The sequence below is a fragment of the Anomaloglossus baeobatrachus genome, chromosome 1 (assembly GCF_048569485.1).
Source record: "Anomaloglossus baeobatrachus isolate aAnoBae1 chromosome 1, aAnoBae1.hap1, whole genome shotgun sequence".
Lineage (NCBI taxonomy): Eukaryota > Metazoa > Chordata > Amphibia > Anura > Aromobatidae > Anomaloglossus > Anomaloglossus baeobatrachus.
In genome coordinates this window covers 896,584,291-896,603,964 of record NC_134353.1, presented here as the reverse complement: position 1 = coordinate 896,603,964, position 19,674 = coordinate 896,584,291, and the positions used below count along the sequence as shown (strand labels likewise).

At 48.7% G+C, this 19,674-nt stretch overlaps 1 protein-coding gene across 3 annotated transcripts in view; it reads right to left on the bottom strand.

Annotated features, from left to right (window-relative positions):
• The window catches only part of LOC142255321 (von Willebrand factor A domain-containing protein 5A-like), a 415,890-nt gene that overhangs the window by 10,591 nt on the left and 385,625 nt on the right, over nucleotides 1–19,674 (bottom strand). For all 3 annotated transcript variants that reach the window (XM_075326900.1, XM_075326894.1, XM_075326885.1), the window contains exons 18-20: nucleotides 13,648–13,677; nucleotides 13,461–13,499; nucleotides 1,966–2,102 (exon numbers count right to left, since the gene is read on the bottom strand). In XM_075326900.1, coding sequence (XP_075183015.1) covers nucleotides 1,966–2,102; nucleotides 13,461–13,499; nucleotides 13,648–13,677 — 206 coding nt within the window. The remainder of the gene's footprint in view (nucleotides 1–1,965; nucleotides 2,103–13,460; nucleotides 13,500–13,647; nucleotides 13,678–19,674) is intronic.

The following is a 19,674-nucleotide window of genomic DNA, read 5'->3' as shown; positions in this document are numbered from 1 at the left end:
CAGCATGGGGGATGGAGCACGATGGGGGGGGCGCAGCATGGGGGATGGAGCACGATGTGGAGTGCGCAGCATGGGGGATGGAGCACGATGGGGGTGCGCAGCATGGGGGATGGAGCACGATGGGGGGGCGCAGCATGGGGGATGGAGCACGATGGGGGTGCACACCTCCCCCCAAAACACACACACAGCGCCACACGCGCACCGCACAACACACCACACACACACACTGGGAACTACAAACACCGCCCTACACAGACACCCACACACACACAGACAACGCCGCACACACACACAACACCCAACACACAAACACCGTGGCATACACAAATATACGCACATACCGCGCAACACACACTGCACAAAACATACCTCCCCCAAAACACACACACGCACTCCACACCCACACAAACCGTGCAACACACACAGCACCACACACACAGAACCCTGTAGACACACAGCGTTCCACAAACAATGCAACACACACAACGCAACACAAAAACAACACCGCTCTCACACCCCCCCACCCAGACAACACCCAGAACATTTACTGTGCCCTACACAAACACTGACAACTACACACAACAACATCGATATATATAACAAAAATCATACATTAACTACACAATAAATTCTAGAATACCCGATGCGTTAGAATTGGGCCACCTTCTAGTGTATATTATAATTTTCTGAGAGAAATACTTCATTTTTCTGGAACAATTTCAAGGGTGCCAACACTTTTGGCCATTACTAAAGATCTTTTCACTGCACTGATTTAGGACACTTATACAATGATGTGCTGCTGTCTTCCCAATACTAAAGGCCGCTTTACACGCAACGACACCGCTAACGAGATATCGCTGGGGTCATGGAATCTGTGACGCACATCCGGCCTCGTTAGTGACGTTGTTGCGTGTGACACCTACGCGCGACCGCTAACGATCAGAAATACTCACCGAATTGTTGACAGGTTGTTCATTTTCTAAATATCGCTGCGCTTTCAGGACGCAGGTTGTTTGTCGTTCCTGAGGCAGCACACATCGCTACGTATGACACCCTGGGAACGACGAACAACAGCGTTTCTGCGTCCTCTGGCAACGAGGTGGGAGTGACGTGAATGCAGCTGCTCTCCACCCCTCTGCTTCTATTGGTGGCCCGCTGTGTGACGTCGCTGTGATGCCGAATGAACCGCCCCCTTAAAAAAGAGGTTGTTCAGCGACATCGCTAGGCAGGTAAGTCCGTGTGACGGCTCCAAACGATTTTGTGCGCCACGGGCAGCGATTTGCCCGTGACGCACACACGACAGGGGTGGGTGCTTTCACCAGTGATATCGCAAGCGATATCGCTGCGTGTAACACCCCTTTTAGATGCTTTCCCCTTTTTCTATACAGGGCAGAGAGTGATTTCATTATCCGTGAATTTCATCATCAGAAAACTCCATTTTTCATCATCCTAATGCTTCTAATGTGTGTATCTAAAAACCCTCAACCGTGCCAAATACACCTTTATGGTATTCCCATGTCAATTAAACTGTGTGAATGGATCATTTAACAACCTTTGGCTGGAAAAATATCTGTACTGGATCCAGTTTACCATCATATTTGAATAAATCAAACAGGTATGATTTACACCTACCCACTTCCACCCCTTTTTTTCCCCCTCTTCATTTTCTAGGTTTTCTTACCATTCATTACTAAAAGGATTCTCTATTGTATACCTGATAATGAATTATATAGTAATGAATCCCATCAAGGTTGATATCTGTCAGGCTTGTTAACTTATTTTCTCAATTGTTAGTGTCACACGGAAGTTGACGTAATGTACTATTTTGATATCTCAGGTTCACCATATTCTATATCCTTCTCCGATTAATGTGATAAAATACCAAAACAAAAGCAAAAAAATGCAAAAAATCTATAACACTAAACAAAAATGCAATACAGAGTTGTAAACATCTGTAAGTCATACCTGATCCGGATTCTTCTTGCTTGCCTCCTGCTCGGATATCCCCAATATTGAGAAGATTTCAGGGTTAAGATTCCAGGACCCATCAGCATTTTGCAGAGAAATCAACTTGACAAAACTGGGGGTCTCCTCAACTGGAACTAAACATGATAAATACAAGAATTGAGTGTTATTATTATACTGCAATATACGGATTTTACATTGTTATTTTTAATGGATAATTCCCAATGCCACTATTATAGTACTAAATTAAACTAGACTATTATTAGCAGGTGAATAGTACGGCCTGGATGTAATGCTTTTATGGGATGACTGGTTAAAATGGCATATTTAGAAGCTGTCTAATCACTTTTTATCTTGTCTCTATGCGCATTATTTATTTGGTTATTGTGTATACTATTTATCTGGTCACTGTGTATTATTTATCTGATCACTGTCTATACTAGTTATCTGGTCACTGTGTATACAATATGTCTGGTTACTGTGTATAATATTTATATGGTCATTGTATATACTATTCATTTGCTTACTGTGTATAATATCTATCTGGTAAATATGTGTACTATTTATCTGGACACTGTGTATAATATTTATCTGGTCGATATGTATACTATTTATCAGGTCAATGTGTATACTATTTTTCTAGTCGCTAAGTATATTATTTATATGGTTTTTGGTTATACTATTTATCTGATTGCTGAGTATATTATTTATCTGTTCACTGTGTATTCTATTTATCTGATCACTGTGTATACCAATTATCTGATCACTTTGTATTTTATTTATTTGATCACTGTGTATACTACTTATCTGATCACTGTATATACTATTTATTAGGCAACAATGTATGCTATATATCTTGTCACTGTATACTACCGTATTTTTCGGACTATAAGACGCACCGGACCATAAGACGCACCCTGGTTTTAGAGGAGGAAAATAGGAAAATAAAATTTTAACCAAAAAATGTGGTCATGACACACTGTTATGGGACGAGGATCTGCTGCTGAAACTGTTAAGGGGGTAATGTCCCCAAATTCTCTACTAAGGTACCCCATTCTGGTAAGGATCCTCCTGCCTTGTATATGATCCTGCTCATATACCCCCATCCTGCTCATAATATACCCCCCATCCATCCTGCTCATATACCCCCATCCATCCTGCTCATATACCCCCATCCTGCTCATATACATGCACTCTACTTTGCCATGAACTGATCTTCACTCCACTTTGCTCTGCTGTGTGTGCTAATACCTGGTATGTCAATTCATGCACTCTACTTTTGCACTATATCTGACCTGTTCTTTCTTTGCTTCAATATCTTCCTGACATCCTCCAGCATCTCACTGTGATCTTTCCCCCCCTGTTTAGCACCCCCCTTTTATGACCTTTGTTTATTTTGCCTATGTTAAGCTGCATCTTCTTTTTTTTTTTTTTTTCTTTGATTGAGTGATCAAGGGGTTAGTCTTGCACCCCACCCCTTCACAGCTGAGTGCACTTGTATGTGTATATAGTGGGGCAAATAAAAGTCTGCACAAGACGTTTCGTCTGCACCAATACAAGTATGCACCATATAAGTATGATGCATTGAATTAGGCCGGAAGTGACCGGAAGGTGACTGCATACATAGTCAATGTAAATAATGTTTGTGTTTCTAGTCACTCTCACCCCTATAATACTTCACTTTTTACTGCTCCCTCTGATCCCTAAAGCCAGCAATGAACTATTCATCTCTCCCTCCATCCTCCCCACCCATCTTACCTTCCCCTCAGATATTTTCCTCCACATTTCACCCAGTGTCTCCAGATACACACGTCCATCTCATGGCCTCTCCTGCTCCCACTTACTAACACTCTCACTGCTTCTCCTCACTGCTGGGGATATTGCTCCAAATCCTGGTCCTCCTCACCACATCCCTATTGTCATTTCAAACCCTCTCCAACAACCTAACACAAATTTCCGCAACCTCGCAAACCTCATACCCATTCACCCAGCCCCGCTCCCCCAGTCCCACTAACAGGAGCTCTATGGAACGCTCGCTCTGTCTGCAACAAACTATCCTACATTCATGATCTGTTCATCACTAATAAACTCTCCTTCCTCGCCATCACAGAAACCTGGCTCACCCCCTCTGACACTGCCTCTCCTGCTGCACTTTCTTATGGTGGTCTCCAACTCTCTCACACCCCCCGCCCCAGTAACAAGCATGGTGGAGGAGTTGGTTTGCTCCTGTCCGACCAATGCTCCTTTACACCAATTCCTCTACCACCCTCTGTCACGCTCCCCTCTTTTGAGGTGCACTCCTTACGCATCTACGCCCCCTCCAACCTTCAGCTGGCTGTCATTTACCACCCTCCAGGGCCAGCCACTGCCTTTTTTGACCATTTCACCACCTGGCTACTACACTTCCTTTCCACCGACATCCCCACCATCATTATGGGTTATTTCAATATCCCCATTGACACTTCCCACTCATCTGTCTCCAAACTTCTAACACTCGCTTCCTCCTTCAGCCTCACCCAATGGTCTTCTGCAGCTACTCACAAAGATGGCCACACGCTGGACCTCATCTTCACTCGCCTCTGTTCCCTATCTAACCTCTCTAACTCACCTCTCCCCCTGTCTGACCACAACCTACTCACATTCTCTTCCCTCTCTTCTCCAAGTATGCAACCCCCCCTCCACAAATTTTCATACCCTCGCAGAAATATCAAACACATTGATTTACACGCCCTTTCTCAGTCCCTTCTCCCCCTCACAGACATTGCATTTCTACATGATGCAGATGCCGCTGCAACTTTATACAACACTACAATCTCTGCAGCTCTCGAATCAGCTGCCCCCCTCACACACACCAAAACCCGCACAATCAACAGGCAACCCTGGCACACAAGGCAGACTAAAGAACTTAGACGGGCTTCCAGAATTGCTGAGCGCAGATGGAAGAGGTCTCATTCCACTGAGCACTTCATTGCATATAAAGAGTCCCTCACCACTTTCAAGTCCACACTCACTGCTGCAAAACAAACCTACTTCTCATCCCTCATATCTTCTCTCTCTCACAACCCTAAACAGCTATTCAACACTTTCAATTCTCTCCTCCGTCCTCCGGCACCACCTCCCTCTCCTCTCATCTCAGCTGAAGACTTTGCCTCTTTCTTCAAGCGGAAGATTGACAACATCAGAGCAAGCTTTGGCCCACAATCACCACAGCCCCTCATCATAGCTACTCATCCCTCTTCCTCCAAATCCAGCTTCTCCACCATGACAGAAAACAATCTCTCCACTCTACTCTCAAGATCACATCTAACCACCTGTGCACTGGACCCGCTCCCATCGCACCTCATCCCCAACATCACCGCAGTCCTCATCCCAGCCCTAACCCATCTCTTCAACCTATCACTAGCAAGTGGTGTATTCCCTTCATGCTTTAAACATGCCTCTATTACACCCATCCTCAAAAAGCCCTCCCTTGACCCATCCTCTGTGTCAAACTATCGCCCCATATCCCTTCTCCCCTATGCCTCAAAACTACTGGAACAGCATGTCCATCTTGAATTGTCCTCATACCTCTCCTCCTGCTCCCTCTTTGACCGGCTTCAATCTGGCTTCCGACCACATCATTCTACCGAAACTGCCCTAACCAAAGTCACCAATGATCTACTAACCGCCAAAGCCAAGCGACACTACTCTATCCTCCTCCTCCTGGACCTGTCCTCTGCCTTCGACACAGTAGACCATTCCCTCCTACTACAGATTCTCTCATCTCTGGGCATCACAGACTTGGCCCTATCTTGGATCTCCTCATACCTAACCGACCGAACTTTTAGCGTCTCCCATTCTCACACCACTTCCTCAGCTCGCCCCCTATCTGTCGGTGTCCCTCAAGGCTCAGTTCTTGGACCCCTGCTGTTCTCCATCTATACCTTCGGCTTGGGACAGCTCATAGAGTCCCACGGCTTCCAGTATCATCTCTATGCCGATGACACACAGATCTACCTCTCTGGACCTGACATTACCTCTCTACTAACCAAAATACCACAATGTTTGTCTGCTATTTCATCCTTCTTCTCTGCACGATTCCTAAAACTTAACATGGACAAAACAGAGTTTATTGTCTTTCCTCCTCCTCACTCACCTCCTCCAACAAGCCTTTCCATCAAACTTGATGGTTGCTCACTCACCCCAGTCTCACAAGCTCGTTGCCTTGGAGTAACCCTCGACTCTGCTCTATCCTTCAAGCCACACATCCAAGCCCTCTTCAACTCATGCCGATTACAACTCAAAAATATCTCCCGGATCCGTGCTTTTCTTAACCAAGAATCTTCAAAAACATTAGTGCATGCCCTCATCATCTCCCGCCTCGACTACTGCAACCTCCTGCTCTCTGGCCTCCCTTCCAACACTCTTGCACCCCTCCAATCTATCCTAAACTCTGCAGCCCGCTTAATCCACCTCTCCCCTCGCTACTCCCCAGCCTCGCCACTCTGCCAATCCCTTCACTGGCTTCCCATCGCCCAACGACTCCAGTTCAAAACATTAACCATGACATACAAAGCCATGCACAACCTGTCTCCTCCCTACATCTGTGACCTAGTCTCCCAGTACCTACCTGCACGCAACCTTAGATCCTCACAAGATCTCCTTCTCTGCTCCTCTCTTATTTCCTCTTCCCACAATCGTGTACAAGATTTCTCCCGTGCATCCCCCATACTCTGGAACGCTCTACCTCAGCACATCAGACTCTCCCCTACCGTGGAAAGCTTCAAGAGGAACCTCAAGACCCACCTCTTCCAACAAGCCTACAACCTACAATAGCCCTCAGCCCAGTAGACCACTGCGCAACCAGCTCTGTCCTCACCTATTGTACCATCACCCATTCCCTGTAGACTGTGAGCCCTCGCGGGCAGGGTCCTCTCTCCTCCTATACCAGTCTGTCTTGTACTGTTAATGATTGTTGTACGTATACCCTCTTTCACTTGTAAAGCGCCATGGAATAAATGGCGCTATAATAATAAATAATAATAATAATAATATACCCCCATCCATCCTGCTCATATACCCCCATCCATCCTGCTCATATACCCCCATCCATCCTTCTCATATACCCCCATCCTGTTCATATACCCCCATCCATCCTGCTCATATACCCCCATCCTGCTCATATACCCCCATGCTGCTCATATACCCCCATCCATCCTGCTCATATACCCCCATCCATCCTGCTCATATACCCCCATCCTGCTCATATACCCCCATCTTGCTCATATACCCCCATCCATCCTAGTCATATACCCTTATCCTGCTAATATACCCCCATCCTGCTCATATACCCCCATCCTGCTTATATACCCCCATCCTGCTCATATACCCCCATCCATACTGCTCATATACCCCCATCCATCCTAGTCATATACCCTTATCCTGCTCATATACCCCCATCCTGCTCATATACCCCCATCCTGCTTATATACCCCCATCCTGCTCATATACCCCCATCCATACTGCTCATATACCCCCTGTGACGGGGTGTACAGCAGAGAAAGGAGAGACAACAGGCCGAGGAACGATCCAACAGGTTTATTCACAAGAACACTGGAACAGCACACGATAAGTCCACGTAAAACAGATTCGGGGGCCCTTCCCGACAATCCTCGGACCGGATTACAAAGCAATCGTCCTTACAGTAGTCCAAAGAGTTCCACACAATCCCACGGGCCGCCACACAGGCCTAGCTCCGTCCGTGTCCACAGCCACACAGGCTGGAGCTCCTGCTCCCTTCAAGTTTCAGCTCACTCTGCCTGAATCTCCCAGGTAAGCAGAGTTTACACTAGTTGGACTCTAGGCCCACCTCCCCCTACTCCCAGGGATGGAAGTGCCTCAAGAGGATATAACCTTGCATTTTAGGGGGGTGATTACCTACAACAATAGAAATGTACACAGAAGTAGTTCAAATAAGACAATGAACCCAGCTTGAAATAGGAATCTGTACAGCATATACAGTGAGAGGGTAAATTACATCTTCACAATCCCTCCCCCTCCCAACTTGTGTACGTACTAGGGACCTCTACAGGTCACTGGTTAAGTACACACAGGCAGAGCGTTACTTACATGTGGCTTCATGCAGCCACGAATTGGCATCGTAGCTCTCCCACATCATTGCCCAGGAGAACAGCTGCAGGCAGACCACCCATCACCCCAACCACACATCGCCTGACCCCAAAACCAAAGCTCAGATCCACAGTGGCTGTGGGAATAGTCCTCCATTGTCCACCAGCCAGTTCAATGACAATCCCAGGTCCTCTATGGATTGCCTCAGGCCGAACCACTCGGGGATCAGCCAGTGTGAGGAAAGCACCCGAGTCACAAAATCCAACAAGTCTCTGTCCATCCAGCACAACCTCCTGCAAGTGCTTACCTCGATGAGCAGAAGTCGTCATAACTGCAGGTCGCACCCCGTAAACTCCTGGTGGTGCAACATGGGCTGAGTCACTAGGCCAGTCCTCACATAGCGGTGCCACATCTTCCTCCATGGCGCTGGGCTGTAAATAATTAACAATCCGATTGGGCGCAGGATCAGTCCTCATTTGAACAGCTGGGCAGGAGACTTGCCGATGCCCTGGCTGTCCACATTGATAGCATCTGAGCTGGGTCTCCCTCCATCCAAGGCGTCCTCTTGGGTAAGGGGTAGGGGAACTTGGAGGCCGGCTCCCACCTGAAGGTGCTGTAGGGGTTTGAGGATGATTCCTCCATGGCCTGGCTGGGCATGAGGCCTGCAAATGCCCGGCATGCCTACAAACATAACACCTGCGCTCTGTTACTTCCTCTCCCCGGCGTATTCCAGAAAGTGCAGTAGAAGCAACTGGAGGCACATTAACACGGGTATCAACATGTGGTGGCTCAGAGGAACGGGGAACAATGGGGACAGAATAACTGGGGGCATCCGGTGTTGTGGAGCTGTTAGGCGTCTCTCCATCCTCCAACAGAACCCTCCACTGAGGCTTGATGGTGAGCACCTCATCAGCTAGAGCAGCAGCTTCCTCCACTGTCGCTGGTTTTCTCTCACGCACCCATTCCCGGATCTCAGCGGGGCACTTGAAGTAAAACTGCTCTTTTAGGAGGACCTGGAGGACGGTCTCCAAGGTTAAGGCCTCCTCTGCCTCCAACCAACGATGCCACAGATGTTTGAGTTTGTGGGCATACATCTTGAAGGACACTTCCTCATCACATGCTAGAGTACGGAACTGAGTCCTGTAAGTGTCTGGCGTTACAGCATAATGTTCTAGAATAGTCTGTTTAATATCCGCATACTCACAGTTCCACCGATGGTCCATAGCTCTATAGGCTGCAGCAGCTCCACCCTCTAAGAGCCCAACCAGATGCCGGACGCGCTCCCTTTCTGGGACTTCCATTAATCGACACTGATGCTCAAAGTCCTGGAAGAAGCCCTCAATGTCACCAGCAGCCTCATTAAACTGCTTGAAGTCTTTGCGGGACACTCTGGGAAGTTCCCTCATGATGGGTGCTGGGGTTACAGTCTGTCTGGAACCTCTCGCGGCTTCCACAGCGAGCTGCTTATCCAGCAATGCCATCTCCTCCATCCTGCGCTCCTTCTCTTCAGCTCCACGCATGGCCTCCCTCTTATCTTCTATGGTGGCCTCATCTCCAAGCAGTGCCATCTTTTCCTTGTACCACACAACCCATTGACTTTTTTGGGTATTCACCTCCGGCTCCCGTCTTTGCTCCCCTTGCTGTGGAAATTGTTCCTCGGTGCCATCTTGCAGGCAAGCGTGTTCCAATGCCTCAATTAGTTGCTCCTTAGAGAGTCCTTTGTAGCCGACACCTAATTCACGGGCCTTTGTTTGTAGACTCGCCACAGTCCAGTTCCTGTATCCTGAGGTTCTGGTTTCAGACGTCGATTGGCTGTTGTCCTCCATTTCTTCTGCTCTGCTCCCGCCGCTGCCAACCAGTTTGTGACGGGGGTGTACAACAGAGCAAAGAGAGACAACAGGCCGAGGAACGATCCAACAGGTTTATTCACAAGAACACTGGAACAGCACACGATAAGTCCACGTAAAACAGATTCGGGGGCCCTTCCCGACAATCCTCGGACCGGATTACAAAGCAATCGTCCTTACAGTAGTCCAAAGAGTTCCACACAATCCCACGGGCCGCCACACAGGCCTAGCTCCGTCCGTGTCCACAGCCACACAGGCTGGAGCTCCTGCTCCCTTCAAGTTTCAGCTCACTCTGCCTGAATCTCCCAGGTAAGCAGAGTTTACACTAGTTGGACTCTAGGCCCACCTCCCCCTACTCCCAGGGATGGAAGTGCCTCAAGAGGATATAACCTTGCATTTTAGGGGGGTGATTACCTACAACAATAGAAATGTACACAGAAGTAGTTCAAATAAGACAATGAACCCAGCTTGAAATAGGAATCTGTACAGCATATACAGTGAGAGGGTAAATTACATCTTCACACTTCCTGCTCATATACCCCCATCCTGCTCAAATACCTCCAGCCTGCTCATATACCCCCATCCTGCTCAAATACCTCCAGCCTGCTCATATACCCCCATCCTGCTCATATACCCCCATCCTGCTCATATACCCCCATCCTACTAATATACCCCCATCCTGCTATATACCCCCCATCCTGCTCATATACTCCATCCTGCTCATAATATACCCCCATCCATCCTGCTCATAATATACCCCCATCCTGGTATATGGCCTGTATCCTGTGGCACAAAAAAAAAATAAACGTTTATACTCACCTTTCCTCACTCCCTGCAGCACCGATCAGCTTCCTCTCTGTCTCAGCAGCAGCGCCGCTGTGTGGAGCCGTCACCGTTGTCTGCAGCATCGCGATGTCTTCCTGTCTGTGCCGGTCAGCTGATCTGTGTGGACACTCGCGGCGCGCACAGCGATGACGTCATCGCTGTGCTCACCGCTCACTACACAGATCAGCTGACCGGCACAGACAGGAAGACATCGCGATGCTGCAGGGGAACGACTCGGTGAGTACACTGATTCACTGCACATGATCACTGAATACAGCCACACATGATCACTCCAGGCTGTAGTTGCCAGGGGTGAGCATGCGGGCCGGCTGTTAATTATGCACGCACCCTCCGCTCAACCCCCCCACCCATCACCCCGCCGACCTGTCAGTGCCGGCTTCAGCGCTGAGATGATGGGCGGGATGATGGGCGTGCATATGAAATGAGCGGGCCCACATGGTCACGGCAGGCTGCTACAGCCTGCCCGTGCCCCCAAGACTTGCTCCACCGCAGCACCCTCATTCCCCACAGCCACATTCAGACCATAAGACGCACCCCCCCCACTTTCCCCCAACATTTGGGGGAAAAAAAGTGCGTATTATAGTCCGAAAAATACGGTATTTATCTGATCACTGTATATATTATTTATAACACTGTGGTTTATACTATTTATTTGGTCACTGTGTATACTATTTATCTGGACATTGTATTTACTGTTTATCTTATTGCTGTGTATAATATTTATCTGGCACTGTATATACTCTTTATCTGAACTATAAATGCTGCTGAACTCGGTAAGTGCAATTGAGGTGTATGTGCGCTTTAGAGTGTGTCTGCACTTATTTTTTTTTTTTTGATGAGTTTTTGGAGCAGAAATTCTCAAAAACCATGATTGAAGAGCTCCTGCAGCAAAAAGCAACAAGGGGGCTTTACACACTGAGTCATTGCTACCGATATATCGTCGGCGTCACGTCGTTAGTGACGCACATCCGGCACCGGTAGCGACATCGCAGCGTGTGACACCAAGGAGCGACGATCAACGATCGCAAAATCGTTCCAAAACTGATCGTTGACACGTCGCTCCTTTTCCCAATATCGTTGCTGCTGCAGCTACGATGTTGTTCGTCGTTCCTGCGGCATCACACATTGCTATTTGTGACACCGCAGGAAAGACAAACATCTCCTTACCTGTGTTCACCAGCAATGCGGAAGGAAGGAGGTGGGCGGCATGTTACGTGCTGCTCATCTCCGCCCCTTTGCTTCTATTGGCCGGCTGCTTAGTGACGCCGCAGTGATGTCGCTATGACGCCGAACGCACCTCCCCCTTGAGGGAGGGATTGTTCGGCGGTCACAGCGACGTCGCTGACAAGGTATGTGCGTGTGACGCTGCCGTAGCGATAATGTTCGCTACGGCAGCGATCACCAAATGTTGCATGTACGACGGGGGCGGGTGCTATCGCGCTCGACATCGCTAGCAATCGCTAGCGATGTTGCAACGTGTAAAACACCCTTTAGGGTTTGGTTCCACTTGCGTTTTGCACGGACGAATGCAATCTGATAAAACATCGGATTGCACTCGCACCAGTGCAAAACTATGGGGCAGTGTCCATCTGCAATTGATTTCTCATGCCATATCAGCCTAAGAAATGACATGCTGCATTTGGCAGCGATTCTCGGTTCACAAGCACCCATACAAGTCTATGGGTGCATGTGAAATATCAGAGACAGGCAGTGGAGGAGATGGGGAGAAAGTGCTCCCTCTTCTCTAAAACTGTGACCCAAACACAAGATCGCATCACAGTCGCATGACCCTAGGCTGATGCTTACAGCAGAGGGTCATTAGCATATCACTTCCAATGCTCTCGCATTGGCAGCTATGTACAGGTGGATTTGAGGCCATAAAGGAGTTTTCTGAGTCACAAAATAGTTATGACCTATCTGTAGGGTAGATCATAAAAATCAGATCATTGGGAAACTGACAAGAAGCACTCGCACTGGATCAGCGGTGATTTGCTGTTGTAGCTGCTGGATGTAAACACATTGAGCAGAGCTGCAATTCCCAGGTGTCCTAGTTGTGGCATCGTATAGGCATGTGCCTGTGGGTATATGGGATAGATTCGCACAGCACGCCTGTACCACCGACATCTAATCCCACTTAGGCTCCTGATTCACCGCTAGACCAGAACACATTTAAGCAGGGTCGGCCTCATAGCAGCGCTCTCCAGTATACCCTATTCATGGATATATGGACCTTCTTAGTATTCATTAATATTCCTTATGACCCCTTGCAATCATTTCAGTGTTATTGTTTATGCACAATTTATGATACAATCCTTAGGATCTCCAATAACATCCCAATACGTGCACCCAGGACCTGGTGGATTTCAGTTATACACGTGTATTACTTTTTCTAATCTCTTGGTACAACAATTTGTTTTGCATTCTCTTATCTGATTATATCAGTTAATTGGAAAAAAGCTGCGTGGGGAAGGATGTCGTCCTTTTCTTTTTCATATATATGGTAATTCTACTGCATGATGGGGTGGATGTTGCCCACTTGCAGCTGTTTCATTGTAATGGAGCGTTTTTGGGGAGCAGACGCAATTTGGTGTGTATTTTTGATTATTGAATTTGGCATGATATGATAAATTGTTCTTCGTATCTCGTATCTCTAAAACCTCTCTGTGTTCAGTAGTTGGACCCCATCAAACTTACCACTCGGGGGTGGAGCAGGTATAACAGCGCTTTGCAGAACTGTAGAGAAAAACAAATTGTAAGAACATCGTGCAATCCGTATAACACACAGTGATCAACTAAACCCAAGAAATGTGACAGCCATGAACCATTCATCCAAAATGTATTTAAAACATAGAGTTCAGTATTTGGACTCCATCAAGCTTACCTATCGGTGGTGGCATACCGTCATACGCGGCTGTAGAGGAAAAACACAAATTCTGAGAACATCGTACAATCCATATACCACACAGTGATCAACTAAACCTGAGAAATGACAGCCATAAAACATTTGTATAATAATTTGTAGCACCTGCTTCCTGCCCAGGACCCTCGCACGCTCCCGGTCGCCAGAGGGGGCGCCCTTCTTCTCACCTGTCTCGTGGCCCCATGTGCTCCGTGCCCAGTCCCAGCACGGCATCCGGGCACACTCCTGATCCCAGGCCTTGGCAGGGTCGCCTCTCTCCTCTCCTGACCAGCACTTCCATGGTCCCTTCTACTGCCCCGGGGTCTGCCGCAGCCTCCCATGCTTCCAGGCTGCGCACAAACCTTCAGTGTGCGCGTGGGCATGCTGACCCCTTTCTTAACCCCTTCAGCCCCCAGGCACTTTCCGTTTTTGTTTTTTGCTCCCCTTCTTCCGAGAGCCGTAACTTTTTTATTTTTCCATCAATCTTGCCATATGAGGGCTTGTTTTTTGCGGGACGAGTTGTACTTTTAAATGAAACCATAAGTTTTATAATAAGTGCAGAAAAATTGCAAAAAAAAGTGTGATCGTACAATAGTTTTTGGGATATTTTATCCACTGTATTCACTATATGGTAAAACTGATGTGTGGGATGCCTCAGGTCAGTGCGCGTTTGTAGACACCAAACATTTGTAGGTTTACTTGTATCTAAGGGGTTAAAAAAAATTCACAAGTTTGTCCAAAAAAAGTGGCGCACGTTTTGCGCCATTTTCCAAAACCCGTAGCGTTCTCAGTTTTCGGGATCTGAGGCTCAGTGACTGCTTATTTTTTGCGTCTAGAGCTGACGATTTTAACGGTACAATTTTTACGCAAATGCTACGTTTTGATCGCCTGTTATTGCATTTTGCGCAAAATTTGCGGCGACCAAAAAACATAATTTTGGCGTTTGGAATTTATCAGCAATCCGATCGCTCTGCACTATCTGCAGATCTCAGCTACACAGCTGAGAACTGCAGATTTGGTGCTTTACTTTCAATGCCGGCTGTATTCCGGCATTGAGAGGAAGTGACTCATGTTAGCTGCAGGCGTCATCACATGACCCTGTGCTACCATGGCAACCACCGAACGTCACGTGATCATGTCACGTGACTTCCGGTGGGGGCGGGGTAAGTGACTGTCATGGCGGCGCGCATATATATATCGCTGCCAGATTTTGGCAGCGAGATGTAAGGGATTAATGGCCGCGGGTGGAAGCGATTCCACCCGCGGCTAGCAGGCACACGTCAGCTGTTCAAAACAGCTGATATGTGTGTGCGGATCACCGCCACCTTCCCACGGCAGGAGGCGGGGATTAACTGCACACGATCCATGACGTACCCAGTACGTCCCATTACCCAGAAGCAATCCCAGAGGTCACCTGTTACCCTAAAGGTATTTACATTAAGTCTGCCCCCCTGACAGAAGGCGCCTGAACAACGTTGCCTATAGTGTGTTGCTAGTTCTCAGGTCCCTGTATGTTACTGTGCCTAATCCTTTTACCAGTCTCGTGTATCTAACCTCTGTGTTGTTGTCCTAGAGCCTGCTCTCTACTACCCCTGTGCTGACACGCCTGAGCAATCACTGCTGTGCCGCCACATCTGAACCACCACCCTTGTGCCGACACACCTGAGCCTTCACCGATGTGCCGCCACATCAGAGCCACTACCCTTGTAGTGACACGCCTGAGCCATCACCACCGTGCCGCCACATTTGTGTCATCACCTCTGTGCCGCTATCTCCATGCTGCTGCAACTGTGTACTCCAATATCGGACATTAAGAGACTGTACCCATCCTTTAGAGACTATCTCTACAGATCCCTGGCTGCCGTGCATTTTGGCCTTCCGTTGGTGCACCACACAGTCCCTGTATAGGGGTTCGCTGCTGGTTGCACCTTCGAGGGAGTCCGGTGAACGGTCCAGGGAATCCACCCCCGGACACTCACCACCCCTCGGCGACAGTAACATAATTCATAACATTTAAATTGTAAACCATGATGCCGTCACTTTCACAATTTGTTGTGGGTGTTGGGATATATCCTATACGAGAGGTTCATGTATGTGAGTGTCCCAATGCCTTTTTGCCCTATTCTTGTCCTCAATGATGAAGGTGTGGCTGATACTAAAAAACCCTCAAAATCATTGGATGAGTAGAAGCAATCCAAAGTTATTAAAGGGGTTGTCCACTACTAAGACAACCCCTTTTGATTCCTACTAAGACAACCCCTTTTGATTCCACATGTTTCCCCCATGTAAAATAATAAAGCCTATACGCATGTTTTGCACTGGCGCCTTCCAGCGTTCCAACGTTCACAATGCCAGGGCTCACGTGGGGTTGTGATGTCACGCGGGCTCTGCTTCCAATCAGCAGCGTTTTCTGTCTCCCCACCTTTGGCCCAAACAATCAACAGGAACTGAGCGCACCCACAGCATCACTTCCTGTTGATTAACTTGTTTGGTATGAAGGCGGGGAAAAGGAAGTTGGACGCAGGTTCGCGATATACCTTGCCGTTTGGTTTCCGGGCTTACATGCATTGGCCAATACATAAACTAAATATCTCTCTTTTGCAGTAATGCAGTGCCATATTTTCCCTAGTACATGTTTGGCTTTTTCAGTGTGCAACTGTTTGCATTTATAGTTACTATGTTTTTTCAGTTAGCACCTGTTCACATTTGTTGGATGTGCGGGTCAGTTTTTTGATATTTCTAGCACGTTTACGTTATGTCACAACCCCACATGAACCCCAGGAACTGAAACTCGGACACCGCTGGAGCGACGCCGGTACGGGAGGTGAGCATAGCCTTTATTACTTCCCCTGTGGAATTAGAAGGGGTTGTCCGAAAAGAGTCAATGAATGTTGTTGTTTTTCTTGTAGGAAAAACTCATTAAAGGGGTTACTTATTTTTTGTTATTTCACTATTGGGCTACATTGAGGCAGATAAGTAGATAGCAACTACTTACCTGCCCTGCTGTCAGCCCCTCTCCCTCGGCTCAAAGTGGTCATGTGACCACTCCTGACGTGATTTTGCTGCTTTCTGTGATGATACATCAACAGGAGATGGACCTTGTAGACGGGGAAAACAGCTGACGTCATGTTGCCGCCCTGCTGCCGACCAGGTACAGTGCGATGAGCCCCCGCCCCTCTCATCCTTCCCTGCCCTCTCCCCACATGCTGCACTCTCCCCCACTTCCTGTGCGCTGCTATCTGTGCCATGTATGTGCCCGGGTCCTGGACAAACAGGGTTGCCCTCTCTGTTTAGGACACCATCAGCCACAGCTCATTGTGATGTATGGTGCCCGGGTAACTGTGTCCCCCCTTCCCCATGAACTGTCTCTGTCCTCACACTGTAATGAATGCAGTCTCCAGCGCTCCTGGCTTTTGAATACAGCCAGGAGAGGAGAGCAGGGACGTCACCTGATACCAGCAAACAACAGCACTGAGCTCTGCATCACCTAGCTGTAAGCAGGCTGCACTCATCACAGCACGGAGGAGAAGATAAAGTATGGGTGAGAGGGGGGGGCAGAGAAGAGAGTGCAGGGGGAGAGAACAGAGTGCACGGGTGACAGACAGAGGGGGGGTGGTAGAGAAGAGTGCAGGGGGAGAGAACAGAGTGCACTGGTGAGAGACAGAGCGGAAGGGGTCGGCAGATAACAGAGTGCAGGGGGAGAGAAGACCGTGCACGGGTGAGAGGCAGAGGGGGGGTGGCAGAGAAGAGTGCAGAGGGAGAAAACAGAGTGCACGGGTGCGAGACAGAGCTGGGGGTCGGGAGAGAACAGAGTGCAGGGGGAGAGAAGACAGTGCATGGGTGAGAGACAGAGCGGGGGGAGGGGGACAGAGAAGAGAATGCAGGGGGAGAGAAGACAGTGCACGGGTGAGAAACAGAGGGGGGTGGCAGAGAAGAGTGCCGGGGTAGAGAACAGAGTGAACGGGTGGGAGACAGAGCGGGGGGTGGCAGAGAAGAGAATGCAGGGGGAGAGAAGACAGTGCATGGGTGAGAGACAGAGCGGGGGGAGGGGGGTGCTGGGAGGGAAGAGGAGACAGAGTGCAAGAGGGGGGATTATATATATATTATATAACTCTAGGTGTGTGTGGGTGGCTGGGTGTATGTATGTGTGTGAGTATATGTGTATGTGTATATAACCTATAGATTCACATTAGGGGCTATATATAGTTTTCATTACATAGTATTCATTTATCTGTCAGGTGCTGGGGCAGAATACTGACAGGTAATGTGTGTGCAGAGGGCAGGCAGAGGGCAGGCAGAGGGCAGGGCTGGACAGTGAGGCTGGCTCTGACTGTGAGGTTTGGCATAGGAAGATTTCATGTTTGGTTGAGCTGCATGTAAACAAAGAGCTGCAGAGAATAAAGGGATAATTCAAAAGCAACAACAGTTAGAAGACAAAAAAAAGAATGTAGGGGTATTTTATATGACAATGCAGCACAGATTAGCTTACATTTTTTTGGGAGTTTATGTCGGACAACTTCTTTAATAAGAGATGATTTTCATGCTATGGAGCACATGAAGTGTGAAGCTGATGTTCGGTGGTCGAGCTGGATGAGGATAGTGGGAGCTAATGATAGTACCTGCTGGGGTTTTTATTGGTGGTTATGGTATTGGTTTATGATGATGATGTTGGCCATGGATGGAGGTGGGTTATGATGGCAGTACTTGTGGGCATCTTGGTGATACAGTAAAGCGGGCTTTACACGCTACGATATCGTTAATGAATTATCGTCGGGGTCACGGTGTTTGTGACGCACATCCGGCGTCATTAACGATATCGCAGTGTGTGACACTTATGAGCGACCTTAAACGAGCTCAAAATCGTTTGCGGAGAGGTCGTCCTGAAACAAAATATCGTTTTCTGCTTATTAGCGATGTTGTTCCTCGTTCCTGCGGCACCACACATCGCTCTGTGTGACACCGCAGGAGCGACGAACATCTCCTTACCTGCCTCCACCGGCAATGCGGAAGGAAGAAGGTGGGCGGGATGTTACGTCCTGCTTATCTCCGCCCCTCCGCTTCTATTGGAGGCCTGTCGTGTGACGTCGCTGTGACGCCGCACGAACCGCATCGTTAGAAAGGAGGCGGTTTGCCGGCCAGAGCGACGTCGCAGGGCAGGTAAGTGCGTGTGACGGGGTTAAGCGAGGTTGTGCGGCACGGGCAGCGGTTTGCCCGTGTCGCACAACTGACGGGGGCGGGTACGATCGCTTGCGATCTCGTTAGCGAGATCGCAGCGTGGAAAGCCCGCTTAAGTGTGTTGGGTCATTTATAATGGACTAGCTGTACTACCCGGCTTCGCCTGGGTTAATAACTGTTGTTAACAAAATAGAATGTATTAACAAAAATTTATTCTGCACACAAAAACCACAAAACAAATAGATAGATGGGCAGTGAGCCCCATAGGGGCGAATATACACCATGACGATCGGTAGGGTTTAGGGTTGGAAAGAGTTAAGTGTTAGTTCAGAGGTGTACGTGGGGGCTACCTGATTGGTGGGGGAGTCGAAAAAGGGATTGGGTGAGGGATATGTTATGGGAGGGGTGTTGTGCTGGGTATAAAGGGCTCAGTGCAGAGGTCACTGCCCCTTTTGTCCTACAGACAGCAAGTCCTCCTGTGCTGCTGCATCCCTGACCGGTTATGGCTGACCTAGCTGCGCTGTTAGAACTTGTGCGGGGGGCCTCTGAGGCCATCGGAGTGGACGCACTGCATGAGCAGCTGGAGGCAGTCTGTGGGGCTGGAGCGGTTATGGCTCCTGCTCCTACGCCCGGACCTGTGACGTGCGCTCGGCGGGCGCGACCACCGGAGCGCTACTCCCCCGGCGTGGGGAGAAAAAGATCTAGGAGCCCCCTCGGGGACCCTCCGGGGCAGCGGAGCCCTCCTTACCCACCTTCCGGAGTGTCTCCGGCCGCCGGGAGGAATCCTCGCCGGAGATCCTGTGGGCCGGAAGTGGGCGGAGCATCGGCGAGGCC